Source organism: Diceros bicornis, chromosome 13 (assembly GCF_020826845.1).
Source record: "Diceros bicornis minor isolate mBicDic1 chromosome 13, mDicBic1.mat.cur, whole genome shotgun sequence".
NCBI lineage: Eukaryota > Metazoa > Chordata > Mammalia > Perissodactyla > Rhinocerotidae > Diceros > Diceros bicornis.
This window is the reverse complement of record NC_080752.1, coordinates 49,885,271-49,903,303: the sequence shown is the minus strand read 5'-3', so window position 1 is coordinate 49,903,303 and position 18,033 is coordinate 49,885,271. Positions and strand designations below refer to the sequence as shown.

Sequence of the window (18,033 nt, the reverse complement as noted above, 5' to 3'; positions counted from 1 at the left end):
TGTTAAGTCTAGAAAAAAGGCCTTTGGATTTGATATTGTGGCCATTGATGACCTTGATGAATGGATTTCAGTAGACTGGTGGAGATAGAAGCCAGATTGAAGTGAGTTGAAGAGTGAATTGGGGGTGAGGAAGTAGAGGTAGGGGTGTAGCAATCTTTCAAAAACTTTAACTGCAAAGGAAATAAATGGGAAAGGATTTATGTTTTGTAAGGTAAGAGATCCTAGAACACGTGTGCTTTGGGGAATGATCTAGTAGATGATTCAGTAGAGAGGGAGAGACTGATGATGCAGGAAATAAAAGATGCCTGAAGAGCGAAATCCTCAAGAAGACTAGAGAGTTGAATTACAATTGGCCTGACAGACACACACACACACACATTTGTAGTCAGCTGCATTCACACTGACACGCATACAGACCCACCACCAATGGTCATAGTAACATGGACCTAACACATTCACACACTGACTGACACATTCACACACAGGCCCGCCAAGTCGAAATAATACACATGCAGACCCAGGATTCACTTCACACACACACACCACACAGAACTAATAGCCACACTGACAAACCAGACAGACCCACCATCTGCACCCGCTCTCACACAGGTGCCCACAGCTCCCTCCCATGATTTCCCTCTAGAAGTCCCTTCCCACTCCAACCCCTCCTCCTAATTCCTAGGCTCTGCCCTTCCCCAGTGACCTTACCTTCTCGGGAGGCAAATCCAGGCCTGGGCTGAAGAAGGACAGGGTGGGCTTCATATCCAATGAAAAGATTTTATTAAGAGAATGAGAAAGCAATCTGAGAGGTGGGGAGGTATATCGACTGCAGGGTCAAGAGAAACAACAGCAAACACAAAATCCCAGCAACAACCTCAGGGTCTCTGACACATCTTTCTTCCCTCCCAGCCCACCCACGGCCCTTTGTGAGCAAAAACACCCTCCGCTCCATCCTGGTCCGGCTGGACATCTGGGTGTGTGAGCAGAAAACAGTGAAACAAGAGTCCTCAACTTATTGGGTTAAATAAGTTGCACTGGACATTTTTAAACTTTCACATTTAATTACAACATACATAAATAAATAGGACAGACAGCAACAGGACTGTGAAGTGCAGCCTGGATTCAAGTTCTCCAATTTGTGCTTTATCTTTGTTCCTTGAGGGCCCCTCTTGCCCACTTCTTTCCAAGAGTGGGAGGGGTCCAAAGAGCCCACTGGGGCTTCCTGCCAGCAGCCCTTTTCTGGGGGTAGGAGATTCTGGGATGACAAGCACCAACTCCTCAGTAGCACCTCTGGTTTGTTAACAATTTCCTTCCTGCCATCAGTAAAAACAGCAAGGCCTTGGCCCCTAGGAGCACCCAGCTGCTACCCAGGCACCCTAATGGGCAGGGCTCAGCCCCAAGAACCAAGCTTTTCTGTGCCAATTTCCTGTCCAAGAACTTCTCGGCAATCAAGGGTCAGAAAATTGCACATGAGGCAGATGCCTGGGCCCTTATCAATAAGCCACCACAGAGAGGCCATCCCTCTTTTCCAACCTAGACCCCAAACTCAGGGGTTTCTGGTGAATGTTCTCTTTCTGGCCTGACTCCAACCCCACCTTTTAATCCTTTCAGGCCCATCCCCAGGAGCTAAGACCTCATTTCAGGCCTCGGGAGCCCCTTAGGGATGGGGCAGGGGAAAAGGTTATTTCCGATGCTTGGCATCCTTCTCTGAAGCCTTGGTGTCACCATGCCCACTGCCTGCACTACTTAGAAACATCTTGTCCAGCCCCTTGAGTGACTCCAGCAAGTAGTTCTGGAAGGCAGTGAGGGCAGCACAGATGGCGGGCCCACCGAAGCCATGGGTGATGAGGCTAAAGTGTGTCAGGCAACTCTGCACTCCAGGCTCCAGGATGAGTGCTGGGTGGCTATTGCCCAGCGGTGAGCGGTCCTGAGCCATCAAGTCCGCAAACTCCTTGCAGATCTGCCTGGTGGGGGAAGGAGAGTCAGAGGTTAGAGGACAAAGGTCTGAGCCAAGAGAAGGACCTACCACGTGCTGGGCACTTTATATATATTATATTTATGATTGCTGACCTTGCCTATAGTCTGCAAATGACGATCATACCCATTTTTCAGAAAAGGAAACTAAGGTTCAGAGACATTAACTGACTTGCCCAATATCACACAGCTAGTAAACAGCACATGCCAATACCCTACAATCTCGCTTCCTGTGAATATCCTGCCCCCATTCAAAGTCCAGCTCAACTACTGCCTTATCCAGGAATCTTTCCTTGATCCCCTCTCCTACCCCCTACCCAAACACCCAATGCTTCACAGAGCTTTGAAATTTTTTGTTGTTAGTGCCATCAAGTCGATTCCAACTCCTAGTGACCCTGTGTACAGCAAAGCAGAACCCTGCCTGGTCGTTTTGCACCATCCTCTCACCTTCCGGTGCTAAAACAGACTGTGTTCTGCTGCTATTCATAGGGTTTTCATGGCTAATTTTTTTGGAAGTGGGTGGCCAGTCTTCCTAGTCTATCTGTCTGGAAGCTCTGCTGAAACCTGTCCACCATGGGTGATCCTGCTGGTATTTGAAATCCTGGTGGCATAGCTTTCAGCATCACAGCAACATGCAGCCCCCACAGTGTGACAATCGACAGATGGGTGGTGTGGTTCCTTGACCGGCAAATGAACCCAGGCTGTGGCAGTGAGAGCAATGAATCTTAACCACCAGACCACCAGGGCTGGCTGTCTTTGAAATTTTTAGGGAACAATCCAGAATCTGCCTTGAATAATTAATAGCTAGCAGTGAACATGAATTGCAGCCTAGATGCTATGCCAAGCACACTGCACGCATCATCTCACTCAATCCTCACAACAAATCCATACTGTTATTATCATCCCCATCGTATGATGAGGAAATTGGTTTCAGATAGGTTAGACGACCTGCCCAAGTAACTAAGCTGGGATTTGAATCCAGCTCCAGTTTGCGGCCATTGTTCATTTCTTTGTGCATCCTGCACGTGGCTCAGGCAGGAGAATCACTCGTGTCTCACCTTTGTATCCCCTGGAACCCAGTCAGCATCTTAGACATGACTGGGACCCAGGAAGCGATTGATGAGGGAGCTGACTAATGAGTGAGATGAGCCTCCTCTGCCCCCGATATGTTTCTCCAGCTACAATGTGAGCAGCCTCTAAGGTCCCATGAGTCATGGCAGTCCCGAGTCTGTGATTCCACTTCTGCCTAGGGGACTTGAGGAAGCCTCACAGGAGGGAGGGTGGAGTTGTGATTTGAAGGACTGCATTAGGTGGGGGGACTGGAGGGTGTTCTAAGCAGGCGACTAGCGAGCCCAAGGATGTGAGGACAGGAGAGAGCAAGCAGGTCAGGTGAAGTGGGTGGGGGTTGTGTGGGCCAGATTGTGGGCCACAATCGAGTCTGGACTTCACCCTACAGATTGGTGGTTTTCAAATTTTTTTTACTCCGTCTCTCTCTTTCTGTCTCTCCCTGTCTCTTCTTGCACTGGGACACTTTCTAAAAACTAAATCTTAATGGAACACCAGTTCATAAAACAGGCCCTGAGGTGTCTGCCCCACAGAACCTAGTTTGAAAATCCATGCAGTAGCAGTGGGAGCCACTGAAGGTTCTTGGGCTGGGGAGCAGTGCATGTGCAGCAAGGCTGAGGGAACAATGGGGTGCTGGGGTGAAGGTCCAGAAGCGAGTTTAGGAGACCAGAGTTGAGGTGGCAGCATGTGAATGGTGGTGAGGGAGGCACCAACGAGACTTGCAGAGGGGCCTGGGTGGGCATTGGTGCCCTGATGGAAGTCACTGGAGCAGAGGGCTGATGGGCAAGGCTCAGGCAGGGGGAGCAAGACCACAGAAGCCCAGACCCATGATGGGACTGGGGCTGGTCACGCTATGGGGCAGTATATGGGGGTATGGTACCCACACGTAGGCCTAGGTAAGCCTGTCTGTGACACCATGTTTGCTGATACATAGAACCCAGATATGGTCACATGTGTCCATTTGTGCCCCTGTGGTGTGCAAAGCATGGAGCCTGGGTGTGCCGTGTGTGGTGCCACTTGTACATCACCTGTGCACGAGTAGTGTCCATTGTGCCCATGCTTGGTGTCTATGTCTGTGCATTGCACCTACATGTGCCTATGCATGGCACCCATGCCATCCTGTGCACGGTGTCCCAGAGTGCCCACACATGGCATCCTCACTCACTTGGCGGCCAGCAGCATGCTCTTGCGGCTGTGCAGTTCCCCGGGGTCAGAGTGCTGTCGGCACAGGTACTCGGCAGCTGCCTTGGCTGGGAACTCGGTCTCACAGACATAGCCAAAGTCTCGGGCCAGGTGCACAGCCTCTCCTGCGGGGAGGAGAGTCAGAAAGATGAGATGTTACTACAGCCAGGTGTACCTTTGAGCCTGGAGCACAGCCTTGAACCTCCGACCCCCTGGCCATGGGCCATCCTGCCCTGTCCTGCTTCTACAGATACCTTCCTCTGATTTCCCTCCCCAGCCCAGCTCCAGCTCCAATCTCACTGCCCTCCCTTGGGGCCACAAGGGATAGGCTCTGAGCCCAGGGGTGGGAGCTGAGCCCGCCATGTATCCTAGAGCCCGAGCTCGAGAGGACCAAACCCAGGGTCACCAACCTCCAGGGAAGGAAGGAACTCTCACTCCCTCACCCCTTTACCACATCCAAACACTGGCCACTGCCCCCTGCATCCACACACACATACACACATGCTCTCTATTGTGTGGCTGCGTGCACGTGTGTGCATGCACATACACATAAAGACTATACACATATATCACACACACCCCTTACTTAGACATGACTCACAGAGAACACACATGTGACTAAACACACCCTCCTGCATCAGAGACAGTCACACACAGTCACACTGGATGACACAGGTCATGCTCACACTCACGCCCACCCTCAGGCCTCACTCACCCTCCACCAGTGAAGTCAGCAGTGTCACATTGGCAGCCTTGCGACGGCCGGCCGGCAAGTTGAGCCCAATCTTCTCCAGCCGTTCCCGCAGGCACCGGCCCCCATTCTTGGACTTGGCCCTTGACGTGCACAGAGAGAGACAGACACACACTATGAAGACAAGAGAGAAGCATGTAGGCTAAGTGACCCCAACAGGGCATTGCTGCCTCCACCAACCCCTGCTGAGACTTGGGCCTGGCCCTGGGGATGCTCTGGGGCCTCTTTCAGCCTGGTCCCAACATCTTCCTAACCTCACTGGCTTTGTAGCTAAGGTGGGGGTGGGGGAACTAGCACTCAGCTCCAGGAGCCCCCCATTTCTCCCTGATCCTCTCACAGCAGGAATAGCCCAGGGTGGGGCAGAATAGGCCAGCATCTTGGGGTCCTTTTCCCCCACCTTAGCACACCTGTTGGGCCATACACAACCACCCATGGACACACAGACCTATATGCAGAGACACCCAGGGACACACAGGGACATAGAGACACATGTTCACACCAAGCAGGATCCCAGAGACATGTTTACAGACACTGACGGACTCACACAAGACCCTCTGGGGTGCTCAGAGAGACCAGGAACAAGGAGATACCCCCCCACAGAGGTACTGACAGGTAAACATACATATGTCAGCTCCAGATGTGCATGCAATCACACACACACACAGAGTAGGACACACTCCAGCCGACACATCCCACTAGAAGTAACATAGGAAACTCACACTCATGGAAACATATGCTCCTGGCAGTCCCCTGCACCACACACACACACACACACACACACACACACACACACGCATGCATGCACGCACACACAAGCACACACCATCCTCAACACATCAAAACTCATAGCCTTGAAGCACAAATACCCTACCCAGACACAAGGACATGCAGAGAGAGAGACAGACACATAACTATGAAGACAAACCATGGACTGCCAAATACACACACCAGAGAGGTCTATGCTCCACAGGGAATGGGCCTTGGGTCCTGGGGTCTCTTTCCTGGAAGAGGGGGTGACTTTGGGGCTCTCTCTTCCCCAGACCCAGCCTTGTTTGTCCTGTCCAATGTAGGTGTGTCCTCCATCCCTTCTCTGTGCTCAGGCTTATTTGTCCACCACCCACCTCCAAGCCCACAGACCTGTGGTTGCTGCTGGGGACCTGGGCCTGGCCCCAGAGCATGCACAATACCCCAGGAAGACTGAGGTGGAGGTGACCCTGTGGCCTGGGGTGAGGCTGGCCCCTCTCTGATCCCCTGAGAAGGTCTGAAGTGACCACAGATTTTGGCCCAGGCACTGTGCAGGGAGTGTGGGCTAGCCTTCCTACCTGCGAAGGACACCACCCAGGAGGGAGGCGTTGAGGCACTCAGGAGGAGAGAGTCGCCGCTGGACCTCCCCCACCGTCACCTTGTACTTGGATGTTGAGCTGAGCAGCGAGAGCCGGCCTGGCACGGAGCAGAAGACCTCACTGGGGTTCGTGATGCCGCCAACCAGGCTGTCTTTGGCCAGTGAGAGGGCCGAGAGGCTGCTGGCTTTGGAGGGGATGGGGACTGTGGAGCAGAAGCAAGGGCAAGGGAGAGAGAGACAACACTGAGCCAGGGACCACAGGACACGGGCACTAGCCAGCTGGGGAGTGAGCGTGTTGCTGAAGTACCAACTGCATGCTGGGCACCATGCTACATGCTGTGCACACACAGCCGCATCTCAGTGTGCCAGCACCCTTCAGAGGGAAGTTCTGCCACTCCTGCTTTACAAAGGAAGAAACTGAGGCACATTGAGGTTAACGTGACTCACCCAAGTTCCCTCAGCTAATAGGTGGTAGAAATTGAACCTAGAGCTATCTGGCTCTTGAACCGGTGTTCCCTTCACTGGGCCAGGCTGGTTCTCTGTTAAAACTCAAACAACTTCAGCAGAGTCTTGGAGTTTTGGCATATGCAATCAGAGAGGGAGATGGAAATGAGGAAACGGATCTGAGCTGGAGGCAGGATTCCTGGTTCAATGTAGCAGGGCCCTGCAGATCTGCACAACCACAAGGAGTTCCCAGCTCCCCCCTGCCCACTGTGATCCCCATCTCTTTCCCACCTCCCGATCAGTGAGGGGCCTGGGGGCTTTGGACTCCCACATCCTGGGGACAGGGAGGTTATGGCCCATTAGGCCTCCAGCCCTGGCCCCCCTTCCTGCCAAGTCACTCTGGGATGCTCAAGGAGACCAGGAATAAAGAGACACACCCTATAGCCCCCTCTCCCAAATGCTCTCTAATTATCTACTAATATCTATGGGGGGCAGGAAAGGGACTCTTGAGAAGTTAATTTTCTAAAACTCACCTAGATACTCTTGGCTCTAAAAGAAAGTTCTTCCTGTAGTCTAACCTCCATCCTTCTGCTTAGCCTCAAGGGGAAAGGAGAATAATTGAGGTACTTGCTTCCCCTTGGGCTCCTCTACTTTCAAGGAAGTGAGAGCTTGGTAGAGAAGGCAGGCCTTGTGTGTGTGTGTTGGGGTGCGGGGATCAAGTGGGGAGTCTGGGACCAGCAGTTACTGAGCCCTCACTATGCTATGTGCTTACATGGATAACCTCACTGAATCCTCAGAACAACCCACAAGGGGTCTACATTTATTATTCCCATTTTACAGATGAAGAGACTGAAGCCCAGAGAGGTGAAGAAGTATGACTGAGATCACACAGGTGGTAGACTTAGAACCAGTAGTAAGCCCTGGACTGTGGTCTCCAAGGCAGCGCTCTTAGCCCTCCAGCCATTCAGGAAATATTTGCTGGGCACCTGTGTGCCAGGAACTCTGCTAGGCCTCGGGAATGCAGAGGTAAGTAAGGCTGACCCTGTCCCTGCACGGGCAGAGCCCCTCCAGCTTTTCCCTCTCTGGATGTGCATTCCCACTCTCCACCCAGGCACCCAGCCAGAAACCTCTGTGATGCCCTCCACATCGCCCTCTCCCACCACATCCCACCCATCACCATGTCCTAGGGCTTTCATTTCTCCCTGTGCCTCAGATGCGGCCCTTTCTCCGCATGCGCACAGACACTCGCTAGCTTCCCGCCTGAATTCCTGCACAGCCCCTGCTCTGGTCTCCTGCCCTGCTCCAGAGGGATCTTTCTGAAACACACATCACTCCTCAGCCTAAAACCCATCAGTGCCTGGTCAGTTCGCTGAGAACCAAATCCCAGCTCCATAGCTGGGCAGAAGGATGTTGCCTATCCTTTAACTACCTACTACGTGCTTTACGTTAACAGCTCTGTGGAGCAGATGCTATTATCCATCCTCATTTCAGAATGGAGACACTAGAAGTTCAAAGAGGTTAAGATGGCACAGCAATAAGGAGCAGAAATGGGTCTTGAACTCTGACCACGGACTCCAAAGTTCACATCCTTAACCATGACAATGCCCTCCTTCACCCTCCTTCGTGGTCCTGCCAGAGCCGACCTCTCCTGCCTGCTCCTCCATTTTTCTTTAGGCTCTCGACCCACACTGACCAACAGAAATATACTGTGAGCCACAAATGTAAATGTAAGTTTTCTAGTACCCCCATTTAAAAAAAGTAAAAAGAAACATGTGAGGTTAATTTTAATATATTTTATTTACCCCAATATATCAAAACACATGTAACACATGTAATCAATATTTTAAAAATTATAAATGAACTATTTTACATTCTTTTCTTACACTTAGTCTTCAAAATTCAATGCATATCTTACACTTACAGCCCATCTTAATTTGGACTAGCCACATTTCAAGTGCCCAACAGCCGCATGTGGCTAGTGGCTCCCTTGGTAGACAGCACAGCTCTAGACTGCAAAGGGGGAGTGCAACAGGTGACATAAGTAAGCGAGACATGGGAGACGGGCCACCCTACGTCAAGCCGCTACTTGGCTGAGTGTTACCATGCAGGACACGCCAACGTTGCCAGAACTCCCGGTTTGTTTTTTTTTGCTGGTGAGACCAGAATTCTGGCTTTCTATGTGAAATCTCTGGATTTTTAAACATTGGCCACAGATTCAAAAATTTAAAAACCCAGCTCTGGCCAAATGGAACGTGTGTGAAGCGCCACCTGGGATGTGGGACCACCAGCGGGTGAGCTCCTGAGCCCCACAGAACTGCTCACTGTCTGTCTCAGGGCCCCCTCCTTCCCAAGCCTCGGTTCAGGCACCATCCCGGAGGCAAAGCTTCCTGTCCCCTCGGCCCCAGCTCCCTCTCACCCCTGTCCCTGTCCTGACCACACTGAACCTTCATGTCTGCTTGCGTCCTGTCTCCCCCACCAACTAGGAGTGCCTTGAGGGCAGGGGTCTTAGCCCAAGTGGGCTTCAGTGAATGTGGAATAAATGAGTGACGCAAGGGCCCTTGAGACCTGAAATGGGGAAAAGAGTGATGGCCCACTGCCCAGATTGTGTGTGAGGGGGCACTGGGGGAGCCTCATTCCTTTGTTAGCAACTGACAGTCACACTGCCCTTTCTCCTTGGGTCCCCATTCAGGCACCAGGGAGGGGCCAAAAGGTCATGGATGGGGCTGAGTGGGACAGGTGGGGGGATGTAGAAAGAAGGAGCAGCACACACACTCTACCCCGGCAAGTTCCCTGTCCCCAGAGCAGGTCCCAGACTAGGGTAAGGCTAGTGAGGCATTCACCTTGGGTGCCAAATTTAAGGAGGTGCCAAAAAACTCAGCAATCAAGATAAATAGTATTTTAATGCAATGTTTTAAAAAATAAAAATTAGTGTAAAAAATCCACGGTGACAAAATATCAAAATTAATTAGAAACAGGCTCTGATCCTGCTCTTGCACGACCCTGCCTCACTCACCTTGCCCTAATCCCAGCCCCTCCCAGAGTGAGAAGCAAGGATGTCCTGAATCAACAAGACACACTGACACTGGCCATGCGATGGGGGCCCTCCCCGCCTCCCACCTCAGCGTCTCCCAGGCCTGTGCATGGGTTCCCTCTTCACCTGTGCCCCTGCCTTGAGGGGACTTTTTGGGGTAACGGAAGTACTCTATATCTTGATTGTTTTCATGGTTACATGACTATATGTTTACATTTGTCAAAATTCATAGAAATGCATATCTAAAAAGGGTGAACTGTACCGTATGTAAGTTATACCTCAAGTTTGACTTAAAAAAAAATAAAACTACAAATTGATAAATTAAAAATAAAAAGAAGGGCAGAGTAACTGTCCTCCCTCTCATGACCCCTAGCCAGAGGGAGCAGACAGAGGAAGAGAAAATTTTTTTCTCCCTCTGCAGCCTTCTCCATCCAACTTCTCTTAAAATCTAGGGCCCCCAGAGGCCAAGCCCCGTGAGAGGTAAGAGAGTCTAAGGCTGCATGGGGCTGTTTGTGCTTGTGCAAACAGGGACATATGTGCACACATGTGTCACAAAAATGACTGTACACAAACAGTGTATGCCCCGTCATAGAGCAATGAGGGTGAGGTTGTGCACGTGCACACTTACTCATTCAACAAATACTGAGCCCCAGCTACGTACACAGACACAGTCTCTGCCCTCCTCTAGTGTTGCAGGAATGTGGCAGCACGCATATGGATAGCTGCAAGTGCTTTTGCTCGTAGGATATATTTAAACACAGCGTGTGTGCCAGATTTACGCAAACATAGCTGCGGCCAAGTGTAGGTGCGTGACAGGTGGACATGTGTTTGTGTATATAAATGATAGACTTGGCTGCTTCCCTCACTTGTCCTTCCTCTTTTCCTCAGAGCCTCTTCCTCAAAAATGGTAAGAGGGATGGAGCCCAAGGTTAGGGAAGCAGGCAGCCTGGGGAAGGGACAGACATGGAGGTGGGAATTAAACTAGCACAGATGGCAAAGCAGGGACACTGATGTTTGTTTTCCATCCCACGGTGACTCCTGAAGCTGAAGTGGTCTACTTATGGTGTCCCCCTAGTCACACAGCAGAAGCCATTCACATATACACACTCCTCCAGACAGGAGAGCTCCTAGTTATTCAGCCTGTCAGACAAGACTCGCACACACGTCTACACACTCTATCCACAGGTAGTAGATACAGTCTGACCACTGAATCCGGGGAGTGTGCAACAGACTCTCCCGGAAAGCTGGTTAAAATTGCAATTCCTTCTAGAAGAAAGCATAGGAGGAAAGTCTTTGTGACCTTGGTTTGGGCAAAGAGTTCCTAGATACAACACCAAAAGCATGATCCATAAAAGAAAATAATGATAAATTGGACTGCATCAAAACTAAAAACCTCAAAAGACACTATCAAGAAAATAAAAGACAAACCACAAACTTGAAGAAAATATTTGCAAATCATCTATCTGATTAAGGATGTGTATCCAGAATATATAAAGAACTCTTTTAACTTAATAATAAGATAAACAACACAGTTAGGAAATGGTCAAAATATGTGAATAGACATTTCATTAAAAGTGATACATCAATGGCTAAGAAGCACATGAAAAAGTGCTCAGCATTGTTAGTCATTAGGGAAATGCAAATTAAAACTACACTGAGATACTTCTACGATGACTATAATAAAAAAGATAGACAATATCAAGTGTAGGTAAGGATGTGGAGAAACTGGAACCCTCACACATTGCTAGTGGGAATGTAAAATAGAAGAGCCACTTTAGAAAAGAGCTTAGCAGTTTCTTAAAAAATTAAGGAAAAATTAAGCACAAACTTAGCATAAAATCCAGTAATTCTACTCCTAGGAATTTACTGCTTAAGAGCAATGAAAACATATGTCCACACAGAGACATGTACATGAATGATCACAGAAGCATTATTCATAATAGCCAAAAAGTGGAAACAACCCAAGTGTCCATCAGCTGATGAATGGATAAACAAAATGTGTTTCATCCATACAATGGAGTACTACTCAGCAATAAAAAGAAATGAACTACTGTTAACGTGCTACAACACAGAAACATTATGCTGAGTAAAAGAAGCTAGATGCAAAAGTCTGCATATTTATATATTCCCTTTATATAACACATCCAGAATATGCAAATTTATAGATAGAGAGCAGATCAGTGGTTGCCTAAGGCTTGGGGTGGGAATGGGGATTAACTACAAGTGGGAATGAAGGAATTTGGGGGTGGTGATAGAAATGTCTTAAAAGGGATTGTGGTAATGGTTACACAACTCTATAAATTTACTAAAAAATCATCGAATTATACTCTTACAATGGGTGCATTTTAGGTATGTAAATTTTACTTCAATAAATATGTTAAAGAATGCAAGTTCCAGGGATTCTCGTTCATTAGATATGAAATCTGCATTTTTCAACAATCACCCCCAAGAGATTCTGATGCATGTGGTTCCTTAGACCACACTTAGGGTACCACTGCTCCAAAGGCTGGGGGGAGGGGGCAACAGCAGGAGGAAGGCAGGCAGGAGGGGTAGTGACCCTCCTCCCAGCCCTTGAGTCTCCTCATCTCCCCTAGTGGGACCTGCTGGTTAAGCTCCCTTCTCACCAACTGCCAGCGGGTTTCTTTTAAATATAGCTCCTACCCGTCACTCCCCTGCTCTATGCTGGCCCTCAGGTACCGCCCAAACTCTATCTGCAAGGACACTGGTTTTCTAGTCTCTTTCTGGGGCAGACAGTGGCCTGGGAGGCAAGTGAGGCAGGGTTGTGGAAGTGCAGGGTCAAATCCTATCTTTATGTAAAATTTTCATATTTTGTTTACCATGGATTTTTTTGCATTATTTTTATTTTAAAATATTGCATTTAGATATATTATTTATCTAAATCTTGCCTCAGAGGTGAATACCTCACTCACCTCACCCTAGGCCTGGCCCTGCTTGGAGATTCACATGGAAGCCCAGACCCTCTCCATCTCCTTCTTCCTTCCTTACAGCCAAGGAGAGCAGAGAAGAGGGTGACTATTTACATCAGCCCCTGCCCTGGAGACCCCCTGAGATGGGACAACAGAGCCCAGCAAAAAGAGATTTCCCACCCCCAACTAGGCAACCACCCACTCTCCTGGAGGGAAGGAGGAATATCTCAGTTCTCATCCACAAACCACTCGCCTCCAGCTGTGACTGTTTAACCAGAAACCCACTGAGATTTTTAACCCGCCTGGCTTTTGCACAGGCAAGGGCATTTGTACATGCTGTGCCCAGTGTGGTGAAAATAGCTCAGCCTTTTCTATACCCCCCTCCCAATGCACTCAGACTTCAAAACCCATCACTCATTCATTCAACAAACACCCATGGAGCACCTACTGAGCCCGGTCCTACTGTCTCCCCTCCAGGAATCCTCCCAACCTCAGGCACTCCTGGCTCCTCCTCTGAGCTCCCACAATCAGCAAGCACCCGACTGTGCCAGCGGATGGACCCCTGTGAGAATCACTGTGCTTTTCCTAAGTTGTTCTCTCTTCAAAAAGAAAAAAATAGTAAAATTAGATGTATCTGTGCAGACCCTGCTCACTGCTCTTCTCGGCTGGAAAATATTCCTGCCCAGGTCTGTCTCCCCTATTAGTCCCGCCTGCTTTCTGTGCCCCTAAGACAGGTCACAAAACTAGAGGTGACAAATGTGGGCAGAAAATGGAGAGCTCCCCGCTTCTCCTGGTGCCGGACCCTATCTGCCATCCCCGGACCCACACCGTGGCTGCAAGGGGCGGCAGACCTGGAAGTGTGTGGTGGGGCGGAGGCTTCGCTTCCCCTCCCCCTCCCAGGACAAGTGCCTGGAGTAGCGAAGATTTTACAATCAAGGTCTGGGCCCCGAGAGCTTCCAGGCTCCCCTCCCCGGCGGCACCCTACGGTCGGAAGGCCGCTTCTAGCGTAGAGCTGGGGTTGCCTTCATTTCGCATCCAGGACCCCAACCGCCAGTGACACAGGCGCCCCTACCACCAGGGCCGGGAGGAGCTGGAGGAATCGGATGCTTTAGCTAGCCAAAAATGGCTTTCTATAATTCCAGGGCCCGGGCCGGAGTAGGGTCCCGGCGCGTGCCAGAGGTCTTCAGGACACACCAGGGGCTCCCAATGCTGTTGGAAGGGCCTGAGGGCAAAGAAGGGCGCTAATCCAGGCCCCTTAGGGGCTGGCGGCGTGGCCAGAGTCCCGCAATGACAGTGGAGGGCCCAGGCGAAAATTGCCTGCTGCGCGCAGAGCTCCAACCGGGCCCCTAGCTTAGCCACAACGGCTCCGCGTCGTCGCCCGCCCACCCTCACCCCTAGGCCTGGACCTGCGGGACCAGCTCTGCCTCCGCCTTTGCAAAGCCCGAAAGCGCCGGCAGTGACCCTCTCTCCTCCCCAAAGGCGCACGGCGCCAGCAGAAGGTCAAGCTCGCGCCTCGGCTTGGGAACCAGGCGCTTCCTTCTGCAGGGAGCCCCCTGGCTCTCACTGCCCCACCCCCCCTTTGCTGCGGCGGCGCTGGGAGCTGTGACTCCACGTCCGGGGTGGAGCGCCCAGGGAGCAGTCTCCAGCTCAGGTCGCTAGCACTCTACCTCGCTGCACTCGGCCACCGACAGGCCAACACTACGGTCCGGCCCGTGTGCGCACCCGCGTCGGCAATGCCCGGCATCGGGACAGTCCGGGCAGCACTCATTGTGTTCTTGGGACCGCCTTTGGGGATTCCGACGCATAGCTACGACCCGGAATTTACGGAAGCTGATGCCCTTTGAGAGAAACCGACTCCGGCAATTCCAGTACCTCCTCGAAGCCAGTCTCCTGTCCTAGCTCTGGCCTGAGGATTGGGGTTTCAGGTACTCAGAGCCCCAGCTGATCCTTCTACCCTTCCCCAGGACAGAGGTCCCCAAGCTCCTTCCCAAAATGCAGGGGGCTGGCCTCCTCCAGAGAGTCAGTGAGCCTAGGCCCCCCAGCTCCTCGAGCCGTGCAGCAGTCTGGAACTGGGGGCCGCGACCATGATCATTATCAGTGAGTGGACGCAGCGCAGTGACAGGCTCTTGCCAACTGCAGACCTAACTCTTCCTTCCGACGCGTTCAAAAAAGTCCACTAAGCTAACGCAGCGGCTGCCAGCACAGAGCAAAGTCCCGCGCACACCTCCGCCCAGAGTCCAGGCAGCCGGGTTCCCAGCGTCCTGCCTACACCCCTAGCTCCAGGTGACACAGCCGCAATACCTGGAGACCCCTCCCCTAAGTTCCAGGAGGCCTGTCCCCTTATCTTCTCTACACACACTCCAGGCGGTCCGGGCTAATTCCCAGCCCCTGGTAACCCAGCCCCAGCTCCCAGAAGTCCAGCCTCGTCCTCCAGCTCCAGCCCCAGCCTCCCCTAAGAACATGTGGAGGGCAGAGCCCGGGCTTGAACTCACTCTTTTGAAAAACAACTTGAGCCAAATCCCGCGGGAGCGGTGCCTGCCCCAGGCACGCCGGGCTTGTCTGCACCTCGGAATTCCTCCGGGGCACCCACCCCAAATCTAAGGAGCCCGTGCAGCGCTTGGACCCCTCTGAATCTCTGTCTCTGCCTTTGTCTCTTTCTCACCTTTCCCTAGCATGGCAGGAACTCATCCTCAGGCCCAAAAATTCACTCCTGAAGGCAGGTCTCAAACCCCTGGTTTTTACTAGTGCAGAGACAGGAACACCCCAGAAAATACACAAGGAGCGACCCTCACATGCTTAGTGATCCCCAGTACCAAAGAACAAATTCTGGGACACAACAGAGATCCTGACACACACATGGAGACCCCCAAACGCACATAAACGTACACTCACAGCATCACACACTCACAGCAACAGAGCCACACGTACACGCCAAGAAATACCAGAAAGACACCTAGGAAAGGAATATACAGACATGGACTGGACCTAAAACTCACAGGCACCAACACCCAGGAGCAGGCAGGCCCTGACCCTCCTGCACACAGCCTAACACAGGATATTCACACACCAGCTCTCCTAATCCTAAATGCAGAAAGAGGCTCCCACATGGAGAGAAAATTCCCCAGGCAAACATGAGGCTCCCAAGGCTCTGCTGAGAAGGAAAGGGCAGAAAGCACTTGCCAGGCTAGGAAATGGTAAGGCTATGTAATGTGGAAATCGTTTAATGAAATCCGTGGGAACAGCACCCCCATTCCCACCTCTTAGGAAACAGGGAAGTGGTTTAACTCGTTCTGCAAATTAACTCCAGATCCACAAGAGCGCCCTCCCCTCGGAGCGGGGAGAAGCCAGGCTCCTGTGTGGCTTGGCTGGCCCTGGCAGCCCAGTGAGCGCGCATGGGCTCGGGCCCACCTCACCAATCCGCTCAGCTACCCAAGCTCTGCCAGGCCTCCAGGCTCCTCTACCCCTCTGCTGGGCGCGGGAGAGTGCCCAGTGGCCACCGAGCCCGGCGACGCAAGGGGGCACGCTCCACGGGGAAGAAAATGGGTCTGTGCGTCCGGGGCCTGCACCATCTCGCCTGATTCTGCCCTGGCAGATGCAGCCATTCCTTACCTTTCTTGATCACAGACTGATCCAGGAAACTCATTCCGGACTCATCCATGGCCTGCAAATAGGAGAGGCGGTGGTAAGAGCGTCTGTGGACCTAGTCCTCAGTCGCTTCCCAAGCCCTTGCTGTCCCTAGTCCCTATCCTCTCTGCTCCGCCCAACGCGCACCACCGTCGCCTAGGGCGGAGACGGGCGGAACCAGGATTCACCCTGGCTCGGCACCATCTGCGGCCGAGCCGGAGCCCTGGGTACCTCACTGTGCCGTGCAAAAAGGGAATTTTGAACCTTAAGACAGTCAACTCCTCCGCCTCTCTTCGCTTCAGGCACGGGCTGCCCCAGCAGACTGGGACTGGGCATAGATGCCCTACGTGGCCCAGCGGAGAGGGAGAGGAGTGGTTCAGTCCCTGCCCATTTACTCCGCCGAGGGTTGCCGCCATCCAGGCACCGCGCACGGACTCAGTGCCAGGCCGCGTTAACGGCGAGGCAGCGTCTAACCCAGGACGTGGGACGCATCCTCGGAGTCTCGAGTGAGAAGTGGCAGGCTGGGAGAAAAGTCGAGTTCCCGCATTCTCACTCTTTTGCCTCCAGCCAGAGTCCTAAATCACCGCGGCCGCTCCTGGCCCATCCAGGACCCTTCGGGCCTCACCTGCAGGTCCTCCAGGCCGGGCGGCGCCGCCAGCCCGGGGAGGCCGAGGGGCGCGTCCGCCAGGCCGTGCGCGCCGTCGGCCAGGCCGTGCAGGAGCCGGGGCACGGCGGCGGCGTAGTCGCGGCGCGGGTCGAGGCCCAGGGCGCGGGCGGGCGGCGCCAGCAGGCCGGGCGGCTCGTCGTGAGCGCGGACGGCGGCGCGGGGCGCGGCCCAGGCGGCCTGTGGGGGCTGCGCCTGTGCCAGGGGCGCCAGGCCGCCGTACGGGTCCCCGGCCAGGTGGGGAAAGGCGGCGGCGGCGTCGGGCGCCTGGCCGTAGGGCAGTGGCGGCTGCGGGTAGGGCGGCGGGAAGTAGGGCGGCTGGAAGTCGGCGGCGGCGGCCGGCGTGTGGCAGAGCGGTGGCGCCGTCCCGTAGGCCGCCTGGGGCAGAGACGACAGGCGGGCGCCCCCAGCCGCTGCGCCCAGCCCGTCGGGGCGCTCCTGGAGAAGGAGAGGGGCGCGTTACGCGACCCACAGGCAGCTGAAAGGACCCCAGCCCGAAAGGACCCTCCTCAGCTCGCGAGGGTCCAAGCGCCGTCCTGCCCGCTCCCCGGGGCCCGAGGTCTGTTTCTCAGCGACCTGGGGGCGCCGGAGCCTCGGGCTGGAGACAGCAGTCTCCGGCGCGCACGGTTCTCAGCTGGCGGAGACGCTGTGGCCCCCTCCCTCCGAGATTTCCTTGGAGGTGGAGGTTCGGCAGGTCTAGCACTCAGGCTCCCCGGTCCCTGGGCCCAGTTTGCCCCCGGACCCGAGACTACTCACCATGGCGGAGTAAGTGTGCACCAGCATGGGGCGGGTAGCGTGGGGCGCTAGGCGTGGCGGCGGCGGAGCCCTCGCCCGACGGCGAGCGCCGCGGGCAGAGGCGCGGGGAGCTTGCACAGCCCGCGGGGGGCACTTGGCGGCGGCGGGGTGCAACCCGGCCCGGAGCCCAGGGGGCGTCGGGTCCTCAGCTGTGGGCGCCCACGGGCGGGTCCATGGGGGCAAGACGTGGGCCGGACGGGCGCTGATCGCACTTGGAAAAGTCGGTCAACGGGT

At 53.4% G+C, this 18,033-nt stretch overlaps 1 protein-coding gene across 1 annotated transcript; it reads right to left on the bottom strand.

Annotated features, from left to right (window-relative positions):
• Positions 1-1,679: 1,679 nt before the first annotated feature.
• On the bottom strand, positions 1,680-17,787 carry TFAP2E (transcription factor AP-2 epsilon). The gene is made up of 7 exons (XM_058552069.1): positions 17,761-17,787; positions 16,966-17,442; positions 16,326-16,377; positions 6,295-6,517; positions 4,937-5,055; positions 4,205-4,346; positions 1,680-1,964 (listed from the first exon to the last, which is right to left on the bottom strand). Exons 1-7 carry the CDS (start codon positions 17,785-17,787, stop codon positions 1,682-1,684), a joined length of 1,323 nt encoding a protein of 440 aa, XP_058408052.1. The 3' UTR covers positions 1,680-1,681.
• Between the last annotated feature and the right edge of the window lie 246 nt (positions 17,788-18,033).

Excerpts from the sequence above, each read along its gene's own strand:
- TFAP2E (XM_058552069.1), bottom strand. The coding sequence starts at position 17,787 with ATGCTGGTGCACACTTACTCCGCCATG. Across the intron at positions 17,443-17,760 it reads TGCACACTTACTCCGCCATG|GAGCGCCCCGACGGGCTGGG; the intron begins GTGAGTAGTCTC and ends CTCCTTCTCCAG. Across the intron at positions 5,056-6,294 it reads CTGGGTGGTGTCCTTCGCAG|GGCCAAGTCCAAGAATGGGG; the intron begins GTAGGAAGGCTA and ends GTGCACGTCAAG.